Source organism: Schistocerca americana, chromosome 2 (genome assembly GCF_021461395.2).
Source record: "Schistocerca americana isolate TAMUIC-IGC-003095 chromosome 2, iqSchAmer2.1, whole genome shotgun sequence".
Classification (NCBI taxonomy): Eukaryota; Metazoa; Arthropoda; class Insecta; order Orthoptera; family Acrididae; genus Schistocerca; species Schistocerca americana.
Genome location: NC_060120.1, coordinates 604,232,549 through 604,260,023, shown reverse-complemented (window position 1 = coordinate 604,260,023; position 27,475 = coordinate 604,232,549). Strand labels below are relative to the sequence as shown.

The 27,475-nt window shown below is 45.5% G+C and overlaps 1 protein-coding gene across 1 annotated transcript in view; it reads left to right on the top strand.

Moving 5' to 3' along the window:
* LOC124596583 (trypsin-1-like) overlaps nt 1-6,166 on the top strand; it is an 81,953-nt gene extending 75,787 nt beyond the window's left edge. The window contains exon 8 of the mRNA XM_047135775.1: nt 5,769-6,166. Within this exon, the coding sequence (XP_046991731.1) occupies nt 5,769-5,924 (156 nt within the window). The 3' untranslated portion in view covers nt 5,925-6,166. The remainder of the gene's footprint in view (nt 1-5,768) is intronic.
* Nucleotides 6,167-27,475: the final 21,309 nt, after the last annotated feature.

Genomic DNA, 27,475 nt, shown 5'->3' with positions numbered 1-27,475 from the left:
TTTCATCCGTACGCCGACACATGTTGTGGAGATGGAGCATCCCGAATTCTAGAAAGTTAGCCATATATCAACAGTTCTAAGTTAATTGTTGCTCATTTTATCCAGATGGTTCTGTAATTCTTCGTAGTGCATTTCTGTTTCATCCTTTTGTCCTTCTCGCGTTGTGTAGGTTCCTGTAACTGTTGATGGCTTCTATCAAAGTTCAGTCTCACTGTGATCATCCTTAGGTCTACTAGAAAAGATCACCTTATGTTTTACTAAACATAATGTGTTGTCCATCACTTCCGGCGACTCTTCTTCACTCCACTGTATGAGCCTCTACCTCAACAGAGAGGATATATTAAAGGACAGTTTTTGTGTTTTTTGTTTCCTGTAACCCCTGTTTTACTCGTAATTTGTCAGATTTATTAGATCTGTCCCTTTCACTACATTTATTCAATTGGCACTTCTGCGTCCGGTTCATACCATAATTTCTTATAGTGATTTATCCAAGAAGGATATTGATACTTGCAGTATCTATGTGTGTTCTTTCTAGCAATTTATATACAATATCCTGTCTATCGTGCATGTCATGTTCGGCTCTGCTTATGAACGTATCCCTGATGATCTCTGTGCCGACCTTACTATTTTGTGGCGTTTCCTTTCTGGTTTTATTATATTTTTTATTTAGCTTCTTCAGTCTGTTTCTGCAAAAACTCTCTGTATGAAATTTTCTGGCAGATCAAAACTGTGTGCCGGATCGGGACTCGAACTCGGGGCCTTTGCTTTTCGCGAGGATGTACTCTTTCGACTAAGCTACCTAAGCATGACTCTGTACCCCTCCTCACAGCTGTGCTTTCGCCAGTACCTCTGCTGCCTTCCAAATTTCACGGAATTTCTGCGAAACTTGCAAGACTAGCACTCCTGGAAGAAATGATATTGCGGAGACATGACTTAGCTATAGCTTGGGGGATGTTTCCAGAATGAAATTTTCACTCTGCAGCGGAGTGTGTGCTGGTGTGAAACTTTCTGGCAGGCGAAGGAAACCGAGATAGAGTCTCGGTCCGGCGCACAGTTTTAATCTGCCAGGAAGATTCTCCTCAGCGCATACTCCACTGCAGAGTCAAAATTTCATTCTACTACCTATGGGCTTCATTTTTACTTTCTACGCCTTCTTCTAACTCTTCATCCCAAATTTTCAGTCCCCCTTCTTCTGTTCTTTTTGGTTTTTTCACCTAGTACTTCTATAGTGATATTTTTAATGTTTTTAAATTCTTCAATTAGTCCTTTATTTGATGGCATTTGATGGAATAGTTAACCTGCAGCGGTATAGACTCCTTAAACTCTCTTCTTGGAGCAGATGCGCCTTAAAAGCTTTGTTTGGATTTATTTCACTTAATTTTTCTCATATTCGGATTCTTCCATCTTTCCCACAGCTGAATCTTTGATTTAATAAGACAGTGATGTGCACTCACATTTGTCACCGTATGTAGGTGTGCATCTTCCACTCCTGAAACTAATTTTTTATTTATAATTATACAGTCAGAAAGAAATCTGTAGCCTCGTGCAGATCATTTCTTTATCTAACTTTCTTTCTAAAAAAATTTTTAGTTACTTTGGCTTCATTAAAGGCGTCAGACACAGTCAATTTTATACTGTTGTTATTAAGAGTATCTTCTTCATTGTGGCTCATCAACCGTTCTTTACCTGTCCTTTCATTTAGGTCAGCCGGCCGGTGTGGCCGTGCGGTTATAGGCGCTTCAGTCTGGAACCGCGTGACCGCTACGGTCGCAGGTTCGAATCCTGCCTCGGGCATGGATGTGTGTGATGTCCTTAGGTTAGTTAGGTTTAAGTAGTTCTAAGTTCTCGGGGACTGATGACCACAGATGTAAAGTCCCATAGTGCTCAGAGCCATTTGAACCACTTTTTTCATTTAGGTCACCTGCCAAGATGACATGGTCAGTGATGTTTACTTTATTCATGTGTTTCTGTAATTCTTCGAGGACAAATCTGTTTCTTCCTTCTTTCCTTCCTCTGGTGCGTAGATTCCTACAACTGTTAGATGTCCGCAAACTTCAGTCTCACCGTGACGATCGTTTCGTTTACTAGTCCTTATTGTCGTATGTTATGTTTTATCAATGATAATGTAATGTCCGTCACTTCCAGCCATTCTTCTTCACACGCCCACATGAATCTGTACTTCAATATTGAGGATATATTATACCACAGCACACTGAGCCACCTGATTTAGAATAATAGCTTCTTTGGCTGACACTTCATCTAGTTACTTCCCTTGAATTCCATCGTGTCCTTCACTTTCACTACGCATCCCTCTGATTTTAACTTAATTATTATTATCCCACCATTTCCGTGAGTTCTTTCTTTTTGTATGGACAATATGCGTTTATCTACTTCAGCCGTGATTAAACTTACTTAGAGCACGGCAGACACATATGAGTTTAAGTACTGTACTTGTAGTCGACTTCCCAATTTGTTTGGGCTGTAGGAGTTAATGTATCGTTCACAATTATGTGATAAAATGAAATTTAAGTTGGCAACGATTATTTTGATTAAACCAGTGGCCGCTGGCTATAGAGAATGGTAGGAGTTTATATGTGAAGGATACAAGATTGAGGATAGTGTTGCCGTTTGGTGGTAGGAATAGTAGTGGTGGCGGTGGTGGTTCTCTGTTGTTGAAGCACTTGTATTATTGTACTGGAGAAGAAGATGGAAGTGCTTTACACACTATGACTGTCTCTTCTATGTGGTAGCTGCAGTGGAAGCCATTCTACTGACTTGTGCCAGTAATAGTTAAGTAACGGACTATAGGTCAGGAGAAAGAGGACAGAGTGGTCAGTGAGTTACAGGCCATTACCTAATTTGGGGGAAATGGAGATTATGGATCGCTACTCGAAGATTTTCAGGGTGACGAACGGCAGTACATTGACGTCTAATACAGGAACTTTACAAGCATAAAAGGACTCTGCTTGGTTTGATAGTAAGTCTATTTTGATTTTGGACCTGAAATTAATATTTGGCAGAGGAATGTTAATGACACTGCAAACGGGTAGTGTGCGGAATAGTTATACAGCGTGATTTTTTCCCACCGTGTGCAAACGCTAGGGATTGATCGATGAGAGGATACGGAACAAAAAAGGTATAATGAACTTATAGTTTCCATGCTAAAGACCACTTGTTCAGTCATACTTTGTTACAGAGACTGCGGTCCAATATGCGCTGTACGATGCAGCCACAGTTACAGTATGCATAGCTTTCTCTTAGAGGATGGTACTGTTCCACATACGTCCTGCCGTAGCGCCCTCTCCTGCTATAATCATTGACAATGTTGTGACCGATTCACTTCTTTTGCTGACTCGCCTTGTAGTGAATGTGATACAGCGTTGTACACAATGGTTCCGTATTCGAATCGAGGCTTGCCGACGGTTTGTTTACTTACGGAAAGGCAAAGGACAACGGGCTGCGGGCAGCAAGGTTGTATTAGGAGACCTATCTCCGCCGACAAGAACCACAGCATTCAATGTTTGCAACAGTGTTTCGCTGTGTGTCTGAGACAGGGACGTTTCAGGAAGCAGGAAATATTGAAGGATGTACCCGAAACGTTCGAACACCAGACTTGGAGAATAATGTGATTAACACTGTGGAAGGCGACTGCCGTGTCAGTACCAGGCAGTTGGCCAGCCAGTGGAGGGTAAGCCAGACGACTATGTGGAACATTCTCCATGACAATTGTAACTGCCCTTATCACTTACAGCGTGTGCAGGGCTTATTAGCGACAGACTTTCCTCATCGGGACCAGTTTTGTCACTGGTTTCTTCTCCAGGCAACCACGATTCTACGATTTGTGTCGTCCATCGTATTCAGAGGTGAGGTCACCCTTACGCGGAGTGGTATCTTCAACTTTCATGACAGTCATCTGTAGCATAGCAAGCAGAATCCCCACGGTACAGTGACAGCGAATCATCACAATTGGTGCAGCTCGAATGTGTGGGTCGGGATAAATGGTAACCGTATTTTGGGACCAGTTTTCCTTCCACATCGCCTTAAAAGGCTGGGACTGTCGGCATTTCTTACGGGCGACTTTGGCTTCCCTGCAGGCAGAAGTGCCATTGACGATTCGAATGGTTACGTGGCTGCTACATGATGGTACTCCAACCCACTTCGCCGTTAACGTCCGGACGCATCTCAACCGCGTCTTCCCGGTCGATGGATCGGACGAGGGGCCTCCTCGTTCACAGGGTCTCAACCCGTACGATTTCTGATTATGGGGCCATCTCAAAAGTTCAAAAGTATCGTGAATCCAGAGCCCATTCCAGATGTGGAGACACTGGAGTAGCGTATTCATGCTGCCTTTGACGCTGTTCGGATGCAGCCTGGCGGATGTGAACGTGTGAGACAGAAAATGCATTCGTTGAGTCACGTGGAAACCATTTTCAACACATACTGTAACTGTGGCTGCATGGTACAGTGCGTATTAGACAGCAGTCTCTATAACAATGTATGATTGAATAAATGGTCTCGAAAATGTAAACCGCCGGCCGCGGTGGTCGTGCGGTTCCAGGCGCTCCAGTCCGGAGCCGCGCTGCTGCTACGGTCGCAGGTTCGAATCCTGCCTCGGGCGTGGATGTGTGTGATGTCCTTATGTTAGTTAGGTTTAATTAGTTCTAAGTTCTAGGGGGCTGATGACCACAGCAGTTGAGTCCCATAGTGCTCAGAGCCATTTTTTAAAATGTAAACCACGCATTTCCGGACATAAGTTCATTAGATCTTTTTTGTTCCGTATCCTCGATCAATCCCTATAGTTTGTACACGGTGGAAAAAATATGAGTGGAAAGGCATAAGGAAAGGTTTGTGAATGGGAGTTGCGGTGCTGGGAGGAAGGAGAGAGGGGTCGAGAAATGACCTCGTAGGAGACCAATGCTGGAGATTTCGAGGCACTCTCCGTACCTATAGGAATAGAGTAATTTCATTAGTGAGTGAAGATACAAGATTGCGGTCTAAGAATTACTTGCAAATAGCAAGTCTGCAAGAACTGTTGAGATATGTATACATCTGTGTGTGTGTGTGTGTGTGTGTGTGTGTAAAGGGACGAATGAGAAAGAAGGGACAAAAGGGCTGGAAATTGCCAGATAAAATACACATAGAACAGTCCGACTCCTGAAGGGCATAACCCTTTGGCAGTCTTGGTCTGTTGTCTAGTTTTGTTGTAGGCTTGTTTCAGATGCAGCATTCAACAATTCAGTAAGTTAGAATTGGAAGGAAAATCAGCATTGGCCGTATTTTGTTGTTTTATTGTCAGCAAAATCGATTTTCAGTCACTTAGTGACCATCCTCAGTGCTGTAATATACAATTAAAATTGGTAGGCACTGGTATCAAGCTATAACCACAAGCTTAGAGCGATCAGATGAAACTGTTTATGTGATCGCTCTAAGATTGTGGTTATAGCTTGATACCACTGCCTACCAATTTTAATTGTATATTACAGCACTGAGGATGGTCACTAAGTGACCGAAAATCGATTTTGCTGACAATAAAACAACAAAATATGGCCAATGCTGATTTTCCTTCCAATTCTATCCACTATTTGGTCTTGGTGCACACAACACGCCATGGAGTCGCCAATCAATTCAATAAGTTTTTAGCTCCACAGGTTTAGGGGCTTTACACTATTCCTCCTAAGTTTTCTGACTTTAACCTTCTAGAACGTGTAAGTAGTGTCCGTGTCAGACCTTGGCGGTAGCGATACAAAGACCTTTCTGTGTGCTTGCAGCGCGACCCCGGGGGCCCGCTGGTGCAGGACGCGGTCGTCATCGGCATCGCCTCGTGGAACCTCAACCCCTGCACCGCCTACCCGTACCCCTCTATATTCTGCCAGGTCTCTAACTTCCTCGATTTCATCTACGATGTCATGTCATCCGGAAGGTAATGAGAAGAGCCGGGTCCGTGCATGCTTTAGTTATCTTAGGAAGTTCTCTGCAATTCACGATGATTCAGTCTTTGGAGATATCTCTTCTGTAAACTAAACACTTGATTTTTACTGTCTATCCCAAGGACTGTGACAGCTGGCCAGTGAAGATAAAGGTAATACAATATACGTGTTCCTGTTTATCTAAGAGTGACGACTGAAATTTGTATCTACAGAAATTCCAGCTCGTTAATCAGCTTGAAAACGAGTGTAAGCGTTATTTTGCATTAAAATGATGATACTGGCAATTGGGCAACAGTTTTCAACATACCCAGAATTTGTATGTCAGCCTCACTCCAGGTGTGCGTGAGAATGTGGACACACACTTACGATGTGTAGCAGTTCGATATATAGCTCTACTCTAACTTTTTGTCTTTATTTTACATGAAGTATCTTTCGTCTTTCTCGCCCTGTGTAATGCAGTGATTTTTATTCCTAGACAAGCCATTTGAGTATTTTGATAGAGCGAGATGACGAAGACGTATCACGCTTCAAACACAGCTGGTTGTATGCAAATCCCTCACTGGCCGATCTGAATTATCTCCCTCATGGTTTCCCCATGTTATCGCTGTTGTAAACGAAAACAACACGAACCATCACTGTGAATAAAGACCCTGGGTGTACAGAATGGCTATGTCAATACCGTATGTTTCGTGTACCGCTTGACATTGGTTATTTTCATTACGTTTATTGGTGCAAACGAAATAAACACCTTACCCAGGACACTCTGCAGTGTGAATACTATTTCACGTGTGTTTTTATAACAATGGACCGTTCGTCACTGGATATGGTTTCCCATTCAAAATGATAATGAATTGGTTATCACTGAAATCCCTCAAATTGTATATTGGAAGTTTATGGCTAAACAAATATAGAAGAATTTGCAGAAAACTATTAAAGATTAACAGATCTTGTTACTTAGGCGGAGAAGATTTTGAGGCCATAACCTTTTTTTACTTTTTTGTTGCGTTCTCAAGACACGAAGCAGAAGTTATTAAAGTCCACCTGGTAATACGAAATTTATTACGGTTTCCTTTCTTTTGTGTCGTGTTCTTCGCGCTTTAGTTCAATTTACTGTGGCGCCACTTTTTCTTTTCTTGTCCTGGGGATATTCAGTAGCTAGTTCAAATGGTTCAAATGGCTCTGAGCACTATGGGACTCAACTGCTGAGGTCATTAGTCCCCTAGAACTTAGAACTAGTTAAACCTAACTAACCTAAGGACATCACAAACATCCATGCCCGAGGCAGGATTCGAACCTGCGACCGTAGCGGTCTTGCGGTTCCAGACTGCAGCGCCTTTAACCGCACGGCCACTTCGGCCGGCTCAGTAGCTAGTGCAGGAAGTATAATAGAAGTTTTCGGTATTACGGCTTTGCTGCTGATTTACGCGTAGATCAGTCACGATCAGTTGTTAAAGTTCTGTTCATTGATGCAAACATATTTAACTTGAGACGTAATTTAATTTTTGTGATTGTAATCCTACAAAAATATGAGTCAGAGTTTGGTCTGACGGATGAAGATGAGCTCCTAACTGATATAATTTTGTTTATCGCTGTGGCATCACAATCCGACACACCCTTAGTCATGCTGATAATATACTTTCCAGGAAGCGGTTGTTATCACAGACAAGGAGAACATCATCCAAGAAGAAAGTAGGTCAGGCTGACGACTTTCACGAATATACGTCGTTAATGCAGGGACTTCCGAAATGCCTTCACGAAAGAAGACAAAGTAAATATACCAGAATTCTAATCGAGAACAGCTGCCAACATGAGTAACGTAGAAGTCAATATCCTCGGAGTAGTGAAGCAACTTAAATTACTTAATAAAAGCAAGTATTGTGGTCCAGACTGTATACCAATTAGGTTCCTTTCGGAGTATGCTGATGCATTAGCTCCATACTTAACAATCATATACAACCGTTCGCTCGACGAAAGATCCGTACCCAAAGACTGGAAAGTTGCACAGGTCACACCAAATTCAAGAAAGGTAGTAGGAGTAATCCATTAAATTACAGGCCCATATCATTAACGTCGATATGCAGCAGGATTTTGGAACATATATTGTGTTCGAACATTATGAATTACCTCGAAGAAAACGGTCTATTGACACACAGTCAACATGGGTTTAGAAAACATCGTTCCTGTGAAACACAACTAGCTCTTCAATCACATGAAGTCTTAAGTGTTACTGACAAGGGATTTCAGATCGATTCCGTATTTCTGAATTTCCGGAAGGCTTTTGACACTGTACAACACAAGCGCCTCGTAGTGAAATTGCGTGCTTATGGAATATCGTCTCAGTTATGTGACTGGATTTGCGATTTAGTGTCAGAGAGGTCACAGTTCGTAATAACTGACGGAAAGTCATCGAGTAAAACAGAAGTGATTTCTGGCGTTCCCCAAGGTAGTGTTATAGGCCCTTTGCTCTTCCTAAATCTATATAAACAATTTTGGAGACAATCTGAGCAGCCATCTTCGGTTGTTTGCAGATAACGCTGTCGTTTATCGACTAATAAAGTCATCGGAAGATCAAAACAAACTGCAAAACGATTTAGAAAAAAATATCTGAATGGTGAGCAAAGTGGTAGTTCACCCTAAGGTGAGGTCATCCACATGAGTGCTAAAAGGAACTCGTCAAACTTCGGTTACACGATAAATCAGTCTAATCTGAAAGCCGTAAATTCAACTAAATACCTAGGAATTACAATTACGAACAACTTAAATTGGAAAGAACACATAGAAAATGTTGTGGAGAAGGCTAACCAAAGGCTACGTTTTATTGGCAGGACACTTAGAAAATGTAACAGACCTACTAAGGAGACTGCCTACACTACGCTTGTCCGTCCTCTTTTAGAATACTGCTGCGCCGTGTGGGATCCTTACCAGATAGGACTGACGGAATACATCAAAAAAGTTCAAAGGAAGGCAGCACGTTCTGTATTATCGCGAAATATGGGAGAGAGTGTCACAGAAGTGATGTAAGATTTGGGATGGAAATCTTTAAAAGAAAGGCGTTTTTCGTTGCGACGGAAACTTCTCACGAAATTCCAGTCACCAACTTTCTCCTCCGAATGCGAAAATATTTTGTGGACACCGACCTACATAGGGAGGAATGATCACCACGATAAAATAAGGGAAATCAGAGCTCGTACGGGAAGATATAGGTGTTCATTCTTTCCGCGCGCTATGCGAAGTTGGAATAATAGACAATTGGGAAGGTGGTTCGATGAACCCTCTGCCAGGCACTTAAATGTGATTTGCAGAGTATTCATGTAGATGTAGATGTAGATATAGAATAAAATCACACGTTTTCGAATATTGTCATAGAAGCGCCTTCTCATGGACAATGTGCATGTGTATTTCCATTCAAGCTCTCAAAGATGTCCGAATCCTACTAAAGTTTCTATTCTTCTGGGCCAGCTAAGAGCAGCGGGAGCGAGATGCCAGTATATGGCCGACACCAGCACTTAACCAGAACAGTATGGGCGAGAATGTACCGGGTGTTTATAATTAAACGTTTTCTGCTTGAGAGGGCCTCCATGAAGAATGAGTGGTCGTTGGACATTGAAACTTTGTGGAAGTATTTGTTAGGACACGCGGTAGAGAACTTACAAATCAACCATTAAAAGAAACACATTTTAATTACCACGCGAGAGGGTAAAAGTTGTTAATTGCGTACCATGTTTACGCTCCAGGTTACAAACAGTGCTTAATGTGATGACCATCTACATCCACGACAGCCTCGAACAGCACTAGGAATGCCATTTCACAAATGGTCGCAGCATTTTTCGAACAGTGGGCCATGGGATGTTCAGCTGTCGTGAAACAGTTCATGCACTGCTTGAAGATAGCACATTGCGTCCAGCATTCTCAGCAGTGGCCAAAATAACTTTTTTAGCAATTTGTGGTTGAATGGGCCTCCTCTCCCAGGAGCAGTTCCCAAATAGCCAGTCGATGTTCTTCATCACCGGTGCACAAAGAGGATTCTCCATATTCCTTTAATGCGCCATACCCGCGAAGAAGAGCACTATTATCGCTATGGTTCTGATAAAAAAGCTTTACGTCTAAATCCCTACCCACCTGCCACTGTAATGCACTCTGATGTTTGTGTTTCAGCCCTACGTCGTCGTAACAGTACCAGCGCCTATCGACAAGTCATGACACTAACACTAATAAGAATACAAATCCTGTAGCGCACAACCTGAACATCATTCTTGTAAAGTTGGGCACCCATACGATAAATAGTTTTCTGTTTATACTGGCTCAAGCAGCGTAAGTTTAATTATAACCACCTTGTACTTCCCTTGACGTCGCGTATACGGAAAGGATTGACGCGGTTGGTAATCCAAGAATTTCTTGCGTCGACTCGTTGAGGAAAAAAATGGGGCTTAGAGAGAGGAAAAAATGAATTCTCGTTTGTAGCGAGCAACAACATGCAATATCGTCAGACTAAGAGATGCATCATAAACATACTGGCGCAGATCTAGGCAGCTTTACACAAGACAAGTATTGTTCGTGAACTGAATATTGAACTGAAACCGATTACAACCTGTCATTGGAACAGAAAGTTGCTCGAAAATGAAATACAGATTGAAGGAAAATTACGTGAAATGGTATGCTACAGAACAACATTCAAACTGAAGTAGACAGATAAAGTACGAAAGGAAGAGTTGCAAATACGAAGCGAAATCTATGAATATTCCATACAAGAATGACATCTCAACAAATATTCTGCTATTTATTGGAAGGAGTCGTAGGCTGGAAAATTGTGGTGGCAGACAAAGATTGGATTTAGAAAATGGTTCTTTGAGGAATGTAGGATTAGAATATATGGACTGGCAAAAAAATGAAGCTGAGCGTCACAACTTCAGCGGGTTCCTGAGCCCCGTTTAACAGTTCTCCGCTTCGCGCTTGACGTTAACATAGTCACATTTTATTAAACATAAGCATCCAACTACAAATCGCTGATGACTTATTGCACAGTGCGGTAAACATCATAGATATACAGGTGAATTTGTGATTGACGTTACATTCCTCGAAAAGAATCGCCGGCGGTGGTTTCGACTGACCTCTACATAAAACGCTTATGAGTCTTACACAGCTCATAACTAAAGGTGGGGAGGTATATCGTGGCAAAACAAACATTTTAGCGATACTTTAAATGGCAACAACACTGTAGCAGTACTATCTTTCTGGATGTAGTTCTGTGACTCACATTCAAAACAAGTAGTTCGTTCATACACAAATGAGTACACTGTAAATTTCTGCTGTTGAAGAGAAGAGAGAGATGATTATAAAAATGAGCAGTACTGTTTATACCTACTTGTGGACGAATACAGGAAGCTTCTTGGCCTAGAAATGTGAGTTCAATTTTCGTTATAAAACGTACAATAAATTTTCTTGATTATATCACAGAAACACACCGAAAATACAGTTTCTTACTGAACATTTATAAGGCTTGAAGAATTAGACCGTGGTAAAAAAACCAATGTCTAGAGTAATATGAAATATATTCAAGAGAAACTATACAAATCGTGTGTCTAGGTGCGGTGTTTGCATCAAAATGGAGACTTGCTGACGTAAATCTTTCGTTATACTGCAATCAACAAATCTACGATTCAAGCAATTTCTTGCTTCTGTGTTTGTCGCTGCAACAGTAACATTAAACTGTGATTTTTTATGTGCTACATTTCGCTCTTCCACACTCTGTCGTTTCCCCGTTCCTCCCGCTGTTTTCAACACTTAGAGCTTTAGATAATTATGCTGCTGCCCAGCAATGAGGTGTCATTTTGTGTGGTGTTGTGGACATGGGTGTGCACGCTTGCCATTCGACTGACATCCAGCTGTGATTGGGAAAATAATACCTAACATCGACTGATGTGTACATAAGCTGCATCTGAAGATGGGACTGGCTGTTGCGAAGTCGATAGTGTAAAAACAAAAGTCAACTATCCTTGCAGCCAGAGTCTGTTTTATTTATAATTGGTAATCGTATGCGGCTGCTTTCCCACCATCGACTAAATCAATAACCAAGATAATTATATAGAAATGGCTTATTTTGGTGTTTCTATGCCCTTTCTTCATATATTGGATTATTACTACATATTACCAGAGTGTTTTCTCTCTTTTAAAGTTAGAACTTAAGTGTATATTGTTTTTCTAGAGTTTCGTTCAATGACTTCACTGGGAACAGGTACTGAATGCTATCAAAGTTTGCACTTTGTTATGTAATTTGATTATACACTCCTGGAAATTGAAATAACAACACCGTGAATTCATTGTCCCAGGAAGGGGAAACTTTATTGACACATTCCTGGGGTCAGATACATCACATGATCACACTGACAGAACCACAGGCACATAGACACAGGCAACAGAGCATGCACAATGTCGGCACTAGTACAGTGTATATCCACCTTTCGCAGCAATGCAGGCTGCTATTCTCCCATGGAGACGATCGTAGAGATGCTGGATCTAGTCCTGTGGAACGGCTTGCCATGCCATTTCCACCTGGCGCCTCAGTTGGACCAGCGTTCGTGCTGGACGTGCAGACCGCGTGAGACGACGCTTCATCCAGTCCCAAACATGCTCAATGGGGGACAGATCCGGAGATCTTGCTGGCCAGGGTAGTTGACTTACACCTTCTAGAGCACGTTGGGTGGCACGGGATACATGCGGACGTGCATTGTCCTGTTGGAACAGCAAGTTCCCTTGCCGGTCTAGGAATAGTAGAACGATGGGTTCGATGACGGTTTGGATGTACCGTGCACTATTCAGTGTCCCCTCGACGATCACCAGTGGTGTACGGCCAGTGTAGGAGATCGCTCCCCACACCATGAAGCCGGGTGTTGGCCCTGTGTGCCTCGGTCGTATGCAGTCCTGATTGTGGCGCTCACCTGCACGGCGCCAAACACGCATACGACCATCATTGGCACCAAGGCAGAAGCGACTCTCATCGCTGAAGACGACACGTCTCCATTCGTCCCTCCATTCACGCCTGTCGCGACACCACTGGAGGCGGGCTGCACGATGTTGGGGCGTGAGCGGAAGACGGCCTAACGGTGTGCGGGACCGTAGCCCAGCTTCATGGAGACGGTTGCGAATGGTCCACGACGATACCCCAGGAGCAACAGTGTCCCTAATTTGCTGGGAAGTGGCGGTGCGGTCCCCTACGGCACTGCGTAGGATCCTACGGTCTTGGCGTGCATCCGTGCGTCGCTGCGGTCCGGTCCCAGGTCGACGGGCACGTGCACCTTCCGCCGACCACTGGCGACAACATCGATGTACTGTGGAGACCTCACGCCCCACGTGTTGAGCAATTCGGCGGTACGTCCACCCGGCCTCCCGCATGCCCACTATACGCCCTCGCTCAAAGTCCGTCAACTGCACATACGGTTCACGTTCACGCTGTCGCGGCATGCTACCAGTGTTAAAGACTGCGATGGAGCTCCGTATGCCACGGCAAACTGACTGACACTGACGGCGGCGGTGCACAAATGCTGCGCAGCTAGCGCCATTCGACGGCCAACACCGCGGTTCCTGGTGTGTCCGCTGTGCCGTGCGTGTGATCATTGCTTGTACAGCCCTCTCGCAGTGTCCGGAGCAAGTATGGTGGGTCTGACACACCGGTGTCAATGTGTTCTTTTTTCCATTTCCAGGAGTGTATTAGTCAGAGGTACCGACTATTAATTTACAAAGTACTGAAGTGTGAAGTGTTTAAATACCTAGCTAATTACCTGCGGAGCATTGTTTGAGATCGTTGCCAAAAGTCCAGCGAGTCATCGAGCTATAGATTCTAATGGATAGCCCAGGAAGATGTGTTAAGCCATACTGTTCGGCAATAGGTGCATAATTTAGACATTATTGCAGGTAATGGATTTTATGTGCAAAACGACTGATTATTATTTCACAGTTATGTGTGAGTAGATGTCTAGTGATCTAGGTTGGAATATTTTAACATCTTCTGAAAACCAATCGCTAACAGTTGTAACAAAATGACATAAAAGATGGGAGGATATAAGGAATCCACAAATATAGGCTATACGCTGCAGTTACCTTTGATAACACAGTGAGACCACTGAAACGCTACACTGCAAACAACATGTTGCTCTGGTGGGGGGGGGGGGGGGTTGTTTTGGGGAAGGAGACCAGACAGCGAGGTCATCGGTCTCATCGGATTAGGGAAGGACGGGGAAGGAATTCGGTTGTGCCCTTTGAAAGGAACCATCCCGGCATTTGCCTGGAGCGATTTAGGGAAATCACGGAAAACCTAAATCAGGATGGCCGGACGCGGGATTGAGCCGTCGTCCCCCCGAATGCGAGTCCAGTGTCTAACCACTGCACATGTTACTCTGGGTCTCGCCGTCTGCACAACACGTGGAAGGAGAAATCAGTTCTTACGGTAGCAGGAAATATAAACAACTAACTTCAGTGTTTGTTTTGCACTGCTGTTATGTATAGAAGCAAGGAAGGAAGGAAGGAAGGAAAATTAGACTTTAACGTACCATCAAGGACGAGTTCATTAACGACGGATTACGGATTGGAGGAGGATAGGCAAGGAAATAGGTCTTATCCTTTTGGAAGGAACTATGCCGGTTTGTGATGTTATGGAAGAATGCTAAAAAAGAAGATTTATTTTATGGTCTAAAACATGAGTATGTAAAAGAAAAAAAACAATAGAGATTATATTATTTGTGTTAAAATGATTCACTTTATCCATTTTAATTCTAAAAATGAATTTCAAAGGTGGTACTTCTTTGTTTTTTAAACTTCGCTGCCCATCTTCTTATTCGAAATATGTTATTTTTTCCTCGAACACTACTAGCCATTAAGAGTGTAACACAGTAGAGATGACACACAATAAAGATCAAACTGACATAAAATGTGCTACAAGTTTGTTCAATGGAAATACCGTGTGGCTAGGGCCTCCCGTCGGGTAGACCGTTCGCCGGGTGCAAGTCTTTCGAGTTGACACCACTTCGGCGACTTGCGTCTCGATGAGGATGAAATGATGATAAAGGCAACACAACTCCCAGTCCCTGAGCGGAGAAAATCTCCCACCCAGCCGGGAATCGAACCTGGGTGGACGTTTGTACACTTATCAACCAGAACATTATGACCACCTACCTAATAGCCGGTACGTCCACCTTTGGCAGGAATAACAGCGGCTACACGCCGTGTCGTGGAAACATTGGAAGCATTGAGGCCTTAGGTTGCTGGAGGGAGTTGGCGCATCTGCACACACAAGTCACCTAATTCCCGTAAATTGCAGGGAGGAGAGCCATGTGCTCTGAAGCCACGTTGAATTATATCCCAGATTTGTTCGATCAGGTTCAAACCTGGCGAGCTGGGGGGACAACACATCATTTAGAACTCGCCACTGCGTTTCTCGAACCACTCCATCACACTCCTGGCCTTGTGACATGGCGCATTATCTTGTTGAAAAATGCCACTGCCGTCGGGAAAGAATTCTTGGTCATCATGGTACGAGCTTCACTGGACCAATGGATGCTCACATGAATGTTCCTCAGGGCATAATGAAGCCGCTGCTAGCTTGTCTCCGTCCAACAGCACATGTGTCAAGGAGCTGCTCCCATGGAAGAAGAAGGATTCGCTCCCTCCTATCGATGTGATGAAGAAGTTATCGGGATTCATCAGATCACGCAACGATCTGACACTGCGCCAACGTTCAGTGTCGATGGTCACGTCCCCATTTCAGTCGTAGATGCCGATATCGTGGTGTTAACATTGGCACATGCATATTTTGTCGGCTGTGGGGGGCCCATCGTTAGGAGTGTTCACCTTGGTTTCGGCACTTGCTGAATACACTCACCATAGCACTTCCCGAACACCCAACAAGTCGTACCGTTTCCGAAATGTTCGTGCCGAACCTCTGGGCCATCACAATCAGCCCTCGGTGAATCTCGGATAGATCACGCGCCTTCCCCATTCTATACGCGGACAGCAAGCTCACCAATACGACAAGCACCGTGCGTGTGTGTGATTAGCAGTCATTCCTCGCTAGGTGACGCTACTATCGCCTGGACGGGTTTATATCGATAGTAGATCGGTGATCATAGTGTTGTGGCTGATCAGTGTATAGGAAAATGATAAGCAGTTCGGCGCAGACACACAAAGTAGGAAAGAATTGATAATGGGTACCTCTTTTAGAAATCGCATTTGAATGTTGGTTGCTCGTGAGAAGGTTGTGTTATGCCTCGAGTAAGAGAGATGTCTAGCGCCAAGTGACGGAATTCGACAGTGGTAGGACTGGTGTCTAACGATACTCATTTATCATCCCACAATACCGGTTGGAATCTCGCGACTGTCACGGAGATATTAATTCGTTGGGTTCAGGAGGACTATAGCCAACGCGGTGCTGGATCTCAACGGCTCCACACGAATGGCACCCGAGATGATATTCACTGCTGGCCCAGCCGTGCAGGATCGTACAGCCACGTCACTTTCAGGAAAAGGGTTCCTTTGCGGCGAGACAAGTATCCATATGGACAGTGCGGCGACATCCGAAGTCCCACTACCCTTGACGCAGAAGCAGAGCCAGGCACGACGACAGCGGATCGCCTAACGACAACAGGAGAGGCACCACGTCGTCTTCTAGGTTGAGTTCCGTTTTTGGACGTATCCTTGTGTGGAGACTTCGAGGAGAACGAACGTCTCCGGACTGCATTTGTCATCGTCGTACAGGCCAAGACCTGGCGTACTTGTGCGTGGTACACAACAAAATCACCTGTGCTTCTGATAGACGATAGTTTGGACAGCAAGCGTACGTTTCTGGTCTGTTAAGAGGATGTTCCGGTATCGAGGTATCAGAAAATTGTTTGTTGTTTGCATATTTTGACCCATTATAGTCTTAAGAATATATGATCAAAATAATTTTGGAGGGAACTACGTTTCAGTGGAAGCACGCGTATGTCCGCTCTAGCCGCTCTCGGAACTTGGGCTGTTCGCGACTCCGATCGATATCTCTCTCAGAAAAGCTATCGTAATATTGTTCGTCGAAGAAAAAATCGATTAGGTTACAGCTCTCCCTCCCGATGAAGAAGAAGAATTACATTGGCAAAGAAAATTATTTATATATTTTTTTAGAAAGGCGGTATGTAGACTAGTAATCCGTTGCCGGAATATCAGGCTCGCAATTCCTAATTCGCGACCATATGAATATTAATTATTACAGGTATGCGAACATTATCCGCGCTTGGACATCGGACTTTGTAGTGAAATAATAACTGCAGGCTCTGAAAATGTTTACTACCGTTAGTAGCGATCTGCATGAGGTGCAGAAAATGGCTGCTAAATTTTCGTCGCCACATCATTATTCCAGAAACTGTTACAAGTATTTACAGGAACCCGAACATCTAGTCTGTCAGCTATGATAATGTGGTAATTCGTCTTACAATAAATAGACGTACTCCATTCCCAATTAATGCAAAATTCATTGTTAATATTTTGTTGATTTTAATCCCAATTATTGACAAGCGTTTACATTAAGTTTGCAGTCTCTGACTATGTACATAAAAGGTCACTCAATTAAAGATATTAAATAGCATTCATAATACAAAATATTTACAGATTTAAGAATCATTTGACATACATAGGAAAAGAAATCGGTTTATAGTTATAATGTGTTTTATTTTCCCACCAGATATCTCAAATATATTCTGTCGACGAAATTGAGCTAAAGAAGGGGGTTTGGAAGCACTTTATCACAGAATTTCAGCAAATGACAGACTGCAGCACGGAAGTTAGTGTAAATGAAACGAAGCCGAGATGAACAGCACACTGGATATTTCTGAACATAAGCTACCACTGAGGAGTGAAGTTATTGAAGCTATTGCTGATGTTTACAAACATCCGCCTGATTACAATTTGATGGAGAGAGACCGTGGAGCTTATACACAGAACAACAATCAAGCACTGAACTCATTAATTTGGACTTATGTTCTAAAAAAACATGTTTCCGGGTGCAAGAAAAAAAAAGTTCAAATGTGTGTGAAATCTTATGGGACTTAACACACTACTTAACCTAAACTATCCTAAGGACAAACACACACACCCATGCCCGAGGGAGGACTCGAATCTCCGCCGGGACCAGCTGCACAGTCCATGACTGCTGCGCCTCAGACCACTCGGCCAATCCCGCGCGGCTTTTCGGGTGCAAAAGTCGTCCAAATTGATAAAAATTGGCAGTGTATTGTTTTCAACGAAGTTTTTAAAGGTGTTCTACATAGCATGAAAGTCATGGGACTTGTTATCGGTTCCACGGCTTGCTCAGCCTCCACGGAAATGGGCGAGAAACGCGCCAAGCGTCGAGGCTACAATTGCGGCTGGAGAGACATTCACTTTGGAAAATGATGTCTTCAGAGAAGAGGAAAATTTACTGTATGGCCTAGGAGTAGCAGATTAATCGTACATTGAAAAACTGTAAAGTTATGTACACAAAAACCGTACTCGAAACTTTAAGTGCGTATATCGCGAGACAAGATTTCTTAATTGGTTTGCATGATTTAAAAAAAGTACTGTGTTAACCGCATACTTTTTTGGATTTAATAAAATGACACTTTGTAATTCTGACGTGAAAAGAACGATATATTTTTCAAAACTTTTGTTACTTAAATAAAATACCTACGTAATCAGGTGTCCGCCATTTTGAGATGCCCTTCAGGAAGTGTCATTTTCGAGGTTCATGCCATGCACAATATAATTCTGATAATATGCAAACGTTTAATTTTTAGTGAAGACCTATACTTGACCCTCAATCGTGCCAACCGTTTAGTTTCGCAATCCGCGCAGAGGTATTTTGGTTGGTTTCTTGTGCTGCATAGGCTCATCAGTTTACCGGCCAGAAATTATTTACATTCTGTCGAAGATATGTACTTTTGACTGTTAATAAAGATTTGTATGAAACAATAATTTTTTGCAGCAAAAAAGATGAACATGAGCAGAAAATAAGGCTCCGAGACCGAAAAACTCCCTTAAGGGCGGCGATTGTCTCTGTGGCGTTATCTTTTAGGAAGATAACATAACCGCCTGTTATACATGCTGTTATAAACTACCTAGATACAGAGATTGTCTGGCCGCTGACATGGCTGGAGCATTCTTCACATCTCTCAACATCTTAAAATATCAGATCATGGGCTGCCAAGATATTGGCACGCCTCAAGTCACCAGCCACTACGACTGATGAAATGTGGCATCGAGTTGATGGAGCATGGAATGACGTACCCATATCCGTTATCCAAGCTCAGTTGAACTGGATGTCCTGCCGGGTTAGAGCCATTATTGTTGCCAGAGGTGACAGCTCCGTGCAGTGAATTTCGCAACCTGTATACCCGCAAATCATGTACAAATTAAGTAGTACATTCATCTACTACAAGAGCTTACTGAAAATTTTTATGTGAAAACTCTTAAAGTTTTTTAATTAAAACAAACGTTATTAACTATCTACATCGTTATTCTTCACATCTACAAATGTATTTCTCAACATAGTCACCCTGTCTTCGAACACATTTTTCCCAAAGAGAGATCAGTTTGTTTATACCCTCACTACAGAACATATGATTAACGCAGCCGCAACCTCACCACTACTTGCGCCGCTTCATCACATTAGATTCAAGTTCTCAAAGATGTCATTAAGATCTGGAAACAGACGAAAATCTGCCGTAATTGTATGCTGGATGTATGTGACTGTATGCTGGATGATGGATGACGGTGAACCCGTTGGATCCGACAGAGGTGGATGCTGAGGATTAGCTGGGTGCTCGGACAGAAAGCAGAAATGATTAGAAGCATACAGAATGGCACTATCTTTACTTAACTTCAAACAGTAAGTCCTAGAGAGTCCATTAATCAGAGCCTAGTCGTCAAATATAATCACAATGACAGATGGACTGCTATAAACACTGCTCAGGCTTAGGGCTGATTCCGCTAGTAGATTGGATGGGCCTCGTTGCAGCGTCTTCTATGCCGGCTCGGTGGTGGCACTACGTGCGCATGCAGCGGGACATGTGTACCCCAGTCGTCCTCGGATTGGCGAGGTCGTCGCTTGGTTTACAACCAACCTTGGCATGTGTTCTGCCCAGTCTGGTATCGATACTGAACGGCACCACAGATCCCAAGGTGTCAGACTGTTGCACATGTCGCAGCCCCCATAAATGTTCTGGTATTACCATGCTGAAGGAGAGGGTGCTTCATGTGTACGAGAACTCTTCGAATTCAAAACTCGATTGCAGCACGCTGTTTCTCAAGCAACGACATACTTATGTTACACTGCATCATATAACACGTTACGATTTGGAGCCTCTAGCGGAGAGGGCTGCAGGTATGTAGAAATGGAGACTAAAGATGTTAATTTCTGTGGCCGCCCACTTCAGACATCGTAGCGCCTACAGCACCACCATCCCATTTCACATACAACCAACACGGGATACCTCCATCACAGGGAAAACCAACGCCATCTGTGTTGTCAACACAAATATTTACCGGCGGCCACAACACAACACACCAGGCCTCCACCAATGTCCGTCAGGGATCGCTAACCGTTCGCAGAGCCTGCAGCAGCTTCACCACAGGTCGCAGCTAGCCCAGGAACTACTTTGCAGCCGGCCGCGGTGGTCTAGCGGTTCTAGGCGCGCAGTCCGGAACCGCGCGACTGCTACGGTCGCAGGTTCGAATCCTGCCTCGGGCATGGATGTGTGTGGTGTCCTTAGGTTAGTTAGGTTTAAGTAGTTCTAAGTTCTAGGGGACTGATGACCACAGATGTTAAGTCCCATAGTGCTCCGAGCCATTTGAACCATTTGAGCCAACTACTTTGCTACGCCAGGCACGTGATTGCAAGTAGTTCTGGCAGATACAGCCACCAAACGGGCTTTATAGCGTGGTGCACTGCCTGCAAAGGGAATCTAGGGGGTTGGATCCCCTCCTTCAAAAGCACAAGATTCCAAAGAATTGGCTACCCTAAGGGTGTAATCTACATCTTTGAAGTTGCTGTTGCTGCTACGTTTGATGTTTGTCTGTCTCTCTGTCTGCCTGCGTGTTTCGTCTGCCAGCCGCTGTCGTCCGTCTGCCATCGTCGCTGCCTACTGCTGCTGTTGCCGTCTGTCCATCCGCCTGCATGCCTGCCTGCCAACTCACCACCGTTCAGGTCTCGCCGCCGCCTGCTGTCCATCTGCCGCCATCCATCGTCGCCGCTGCCTGCTGTCCGTCCGTCGCCGTTCGTCCACCATGAGTACTTCCACCTCCACTGTCATCTACACCTCCCCATCCCCTCTTCCACTGTCACTTCCTGGCTTGCCGCCCCTGGCCTCCCTCCTTACACCTCGCCTCCCCTTCCCCCACTCACCCATCCCCCATCTCCTCCCCTGCTGTGTACCCCCACCTCTACACCCTTCCTCCAGCCTCCACACACTCCACCGCTCCAACTGCTGCCCCCGACCTCACATATGCCTCTGTTGCCGCCTTTGCTGCCGCCCTCAGGTGGTCAGCTTCCCCTCTCTCAACCCCCCCCCCCCCCAAGCACTTCATCATCTGCATCCTCCGCACGCATCACGTCATGCTGGGCCACGATCGCCACCACTGAACCAGCTGCTTCTCCCGGCACTTCCACCATGCCGCTGGGATCTTCCACCTGCCACCTCCCTCTCCTCGCCATCCCTCTCCCGTCCTCCCAGCCTACGATCTCCAAAACACCCCAAAAGCGCGTCATTGCCCACTCTGCTCCCGCCACTTCCCACCAAAAATCACCACCTCCTCCCCCTCCTCCCGTCATTTCCATGGACACCATCCCTCCTCCAGCCACCCAAGCCCAAGCTCCACACCTTTGTCCTATCCACCCCAGGCCCCAAGTTCCTTGATGCCTGTACCCTCACCTAGGAGATATGAAAGTATCTACCTGGTGCTACCATCTCCCAACTGATTCCCTGCAGCGACTCAGTCCTTATCAAGTCCCCAGCCCCCTCCTTTCACACTGACCTCCTCCACAAACTCCCACATGCTATGTTTGGCCCTCATGCATCCCTGATCCTGATACCCTTCCTCTCCTCGTCAACCCTAGCCTCCCCATTCCCCCCCCCCCCCACCTACTCTGCCGTGATCGTGATCACCAAGCTCAGACCGGAGATCACAGAGGAAGAGGTGTTGATGGAACTGAACTCCCACTCAGATCTGGAAATCCGCACTGCCCACTGTATCCACAATGCCTCTGTTCCCACCTACCTTATGCGGGTCTTTTCGGAGTCCGCCCCCTCCATTGATCATCTCCTCACCCAGTTTTCCCTGATTTACCACCGTCGCCACACTGTTGAATCCTCCAAGTCTCCTCCCCAATCCGACAGCTGCCAGCAATGCCTGATGTATATGTAGTGTCGGCAGACTTGCCAACACTACGCACACTAATTGAAAGAGGCGGCCAAGATGCACGCGCTAACTCACGCAGGCGGGCGTTAGGTCTGAAACAGGATACGTAATGAATGCTATAAAGAAAGGTACGTAGCTGCTGGAATACTTAACTTTAATCCATCATTTGTATACAGCGTTCTTGGTGATACAAGTGAGAGTCTCTCGAGATAAATGCAATATAATGCTAATGGCGCCTTGCTAGGTCGTAGCCACGGACTTAGCTGAAGGCTATTCTAACTATCTCTCGGCAAATGAGAGAAAGGCTTCGTCAGTGTAGTCGCTAGCAAAGTCGTCCGTACAACTGGGGCGAGTGCTAGTCCGTCTCTCGAGACCTGCCGTGTGGTGGCGCTCGGTCTGCGATCACTGACAGTGGCGACACGCGTGTCCGACATGTACTAATGGACCACGGCCAATTTAAAGCTACCACCTAGCAAGTGTGGTGGCTGGCGGTGACACGACAGTATAACTATCACCTGACCCCCAACTGCAACCCCCCCCACCTGTCCCCATTGCAAGGCCTCCCACTTTCTTAAAAACTGGTCCAACCTGGCTGCTCTTCCTTCCTGTAACACCTGCAATGGCCCTCATCCCACCTACTCCCACAAGTGTAAAGCTAAACCCCCTCCTGCCACTCCTGAGCTTGCAGTCCCTGTCCATCCTGTTGATCCCCTCCATCCACTCCAACAATTCCCTACATCCACCCCCACGGCAGAGGACATCGTCCAGTTCCTTACCATTGTCCTTCAAAACATTTACCCTTTTCAGCGCCCCCACACCTTCCAACAGATCTCCCTTGCCACCCACTCCGTCTTCAAACTGAACACCTTTGCTGCGTACACCCACAACCAAGCCCACTTCACATTCACCCTCTTCAACACCCTAGTTTAAGACTCTTCCCTTCCCTCTCTTCCCCCACCTCTCTTCCCATCATGGTGCAGCATGAGTGTTGCATCCTCTTCCAGAACATCCGCTCCTTCCGTACCAACAGATACCTCCTCATGAACACCCTCTCCCACCACCAGGTCGACACCTTCCTCTTGAATGAAACCTTTCTCCAGCCCCACCATTCTCTCTGCATGTCTCCCTATATCCTCCATTGCACTGATGCTCCTGGTCCTCAAGCCCAGGGTGGAGTCTCAATTGGCCACCTTAAACATATCCCCGTCTGGCCACAACCCCTCTTCAATGACCCCTCTGAACACCTTATCCTCAGGGTCTTCTTCTCCTCCCTCACCATTACCATCGCCACCACCTATGTTCGCTCCACTGATCCTCTGCCTTATGACTTGATGTCCCACATTGACCACACCTTCTCCACCTATGTGATAGCCGCCGACATAACATCCATAGCCGCTTCCCTGCTGACCTTCGGCAGTGGAATCAGTTCCTCTCCTTGATCCAAGGTGACCTTGTTTCCCTTCCCCAGCACAAATGTCCCGAAACTGACATCACCCCTGATATTGTCATTGCCTCCATCAACCTCCTTGGGCATATCACTGTCGACATCCTTGACCCTACATGTAGTGACCACCTTCCCATTCTTCTCACCATCACGTCTGGTCACCCCCCCCCCCCCCCAGCTCCTAGCTCCTCACCCTGCACCAAGGTCGTCCACACTACTGTCGTGCCAACTGGGATGCCTACCAGGAATCCATCGTCACCCAGGTCAAAAGCCACCCTCTTACCTATCACCATCCTGCTGACGTCATCCACGCCTCATCCTTACTTCAGAAGGTAATTACTGACGCTGTGGAGGCCCATGTTCCTACTAAAACCATCCACCCTCACCATCTGACTCTCCCTCCATGGGCTGTCCTCCTCCTCCACGAATCCTGCCGCCTCTATTGCTCCTTCCTGCACACCCTTGACAGGGATACACTCCAACACCACCTGCAGATACAGCGACACATACGGAACCTTATTACAGCAAAGAATTGCCGGGACTGGTGCCAGACCTGCACACAACTCAACACCACCCTCCCTATCAACTCCTCCAAGTACTGGTCCACCTACTATCGCCTTACTGGTACCCATTCTGCCCCCTATTACCCCCTTCTACATAACAACCGCCCTTTTCCTGACAACCATAGTAAGGTCAACCACTTCGCTTCCCACCTTCCCGAGGTCTTCTCCATTCCTGATGACTCCCACTTTGATTATTCTCTTTTCCCCACCATCATGGAACACGCCGATACCTCGGTCATTCCACTTGCTTCTAGTGTCCAATACTTGCGGCAGTTGCCCCCCTTCCAACATCAACAGTCCAATCTCAGGACAAGACATTAAACTTATCCTCCTGTCCAAATGCAACACGGCCCCTGGTCACGACTGTATCATCTACTGCCACCTCAGAGAAAGCCCCTTCTCCTTCAAGACTGTCCTTGCCCATCTCTATAACGTCATCCTATCTACTGGCTTCTACCCCAACATGTGGAAGACTTGCCACATCCTCTTATTCCTCAAACCCAACAAACCCTCTTCCATCGCCTCTTCCTATTGTCCCATCTGCCTCACCTGTTGTACCCATAAGCACCTTAATCAACACCACCTCCTCCCTCTTACTCAGTGTGGCTCCTTCTTCTTAACTTCTTTCGCCTTCTCTCCCTCCAGCTTAACTCCCATCGCTCCACCATTTTTGTTTCCCTCAATCTCCAAAATGCCTATGGCTGTGTATGGCATCCCGGTCTCCTCTTTAAACTCCAAACCTATGCCCTGCTTATCAATTTTGTCTGTGTGGTCGCTTCCTCCCTATTGCGCCGTCCTTCCTATGTCACTGTCCACAACACCAACTCCTGTATCTTTGATCCCAATACTGGCATCCCCCAGGGCTCCGTCCTCTCCCCTCTCCTTTATCTCTTGTACATGGCTGATATGCCCAAGCCACACCCACCTGTCCACCTTCTCCAATATGCTGATGACACTGCTTTCCTGGCTCTCTATCCTACCCTTCAGAGACAGCATTGCACCCACCAAACCCACCTTCATCAGTTCACCACTTGATATAACCAGTGATTCCTTCATCTCAACTCCTCCAAAACCCAGGAAATCATCATAGGCGTCACCACCTGCTCCTTCCATCTGCATGGTTTCTACCTCCCCCTTTATGGTCGTCCCATCCAGCTCACCCCTACCCTGAGATACCTTGGCCTCACCCTCGACCATCACCTCACCTGGACCCCTCACCTCCTGACCTTCCAGCAGGAATCCCATTCCCGCCTCTGCCTCCCGAAACTCCTGTCTGGCCAAACATGGGGATTGCATTCTTCCACCATCCTCCACCCCCACAAGTCCCTCATCCGTCCTATCCACTGTTATGCCAGCATTGCCTGGATCTCCGCACCCACCCGCTTTTACAAGGCCCTCTAAATCCTCAAATGCCACGTGCTCCACCTTGCCTTCTGTATCTGCTTTCCTTCCCCCGCACGGCTCCTGTACTACCTCATCCCTTTCTCCCACCTCCTCCTTTTCCTCCAACATCCAACATCTCTGCATCCTTTACGCTTGATCCCCACATCCCCTGGTTTCCTCCTTCCTCTCCACCCCCCACCCATTGGCGCGCTTCTATCGCTGTATCCCTCCCTCTCTCCACTTCCACACCCTCCATCTCATTCATCAGGGCAATTTCCTGCTTCTCCCCCTCCCGGATGTTGAACTTCGCCGTGACATATACCCCTTCTTCCAACTGTTACCTAGCCTTGCTCCCTCCTCTCCCCAGGGACCCCCTTTTCCTCTCCCCTCCTTCTCCCAGAGAGGATTTTCCTCCTTTCCCCCCCCTGAGTCCCTGCACACCCTCCTCAGCTGTGTCCCTCCCACGTTCTCCCCTCCCTAGCCCTCTTCGACACGCCCCTGCCCATCGCTCCCCCTCTCCCAACCCTCCCTCCCTTCTCCCTTATCTTCATGCCCCTGATAGATCCTGTGTTTTGCTCATTGTCATCAGTGTGCTACATCAGTGTTGTGTTTGGTGTTGTTCTCCTGTGTGTCAAGAAGTATGATTTTAATTGTGTGCTACTGTCAGTGCTTGTTATGTGCTATGCCATACGTCGATACTTTTGTGCTCCGGTCATACTTCGCCTTGTGTTCTTTTAATTGTCCCTATCTCCGTTTTACAGCAGCCCCTTTTTGTCTATTGTCTTCCAAAATGTTCCCCCTATTTTATACCTATGTACACCATGTTTCCTCCTTTATGTTATTTTTAAATGTCTTATATTGCATGTTTTATGTCTTTCGGCTGAAGAGCAGCGCATATGCCGCTGCCAGCCCGCCCCGATGGCGAATTGAAATATAATAAAGAAAAAAAAACTGCAAAGAGCAGTTCGACGCACCCTTTGGAAGTATACAGAACTGCCACCCCGGCAGCCATGGCCAGTCCCTTGCAGATGGAGTTCGTATAGTCGACGAACATCTTCACATTGTAGAATTGTTTGATTGTGTTCTCTCACGGGTCTCTATTATTATTTGTTAATTTGGCAATAACAATAAATAAATAAATAAAATTATTATTTGTTATTTTGTATTTGCGACGATCCTCAGTTGAGATCGAGTGTTTTGTTCATTTGGAAATAGTATTATTGTTTCGTTTTGGGGAGTCCAATAAATTGTTTCTATTCTGCTAGGGCAGATACTTCACTAATAACGTTCGTTTTATCTAAAAACCTTTTAAGAGTTATCGCATCAAAAATTCGGAATTACTTTTACTTTTCAGCATGGCCTCTTATAATGTATATGCACATTAAGTACGATTTCGTTATTTGCCATCCTTTCTGGTGTATAATTTCAATAGGCAGCAAGATAAATCTGGAGCCTCTTCGATTCGAACAACTGTTGTTTCGTAAATAAAAAGTGCTGACCAATGGCGAGCTCCTCTGTGTCAGCTGGCCATCAGTTGGAATACAAAGACGTGTTTCAGGGATGGAAACAGGAATCATCATCCATCATGTATTGAAAGATTTATCATTCTCTCAGCGACTAAAACGAGAATATTTTACTGTTCTTCGACAAGTCTGTAGTAAAATGTTGGATGTAGATGAAAAGATGAGGCTACAACGAACCGGTCCTTAGAATTGGTGTACTGGAGATGAGAGCAATCACAACAGAAA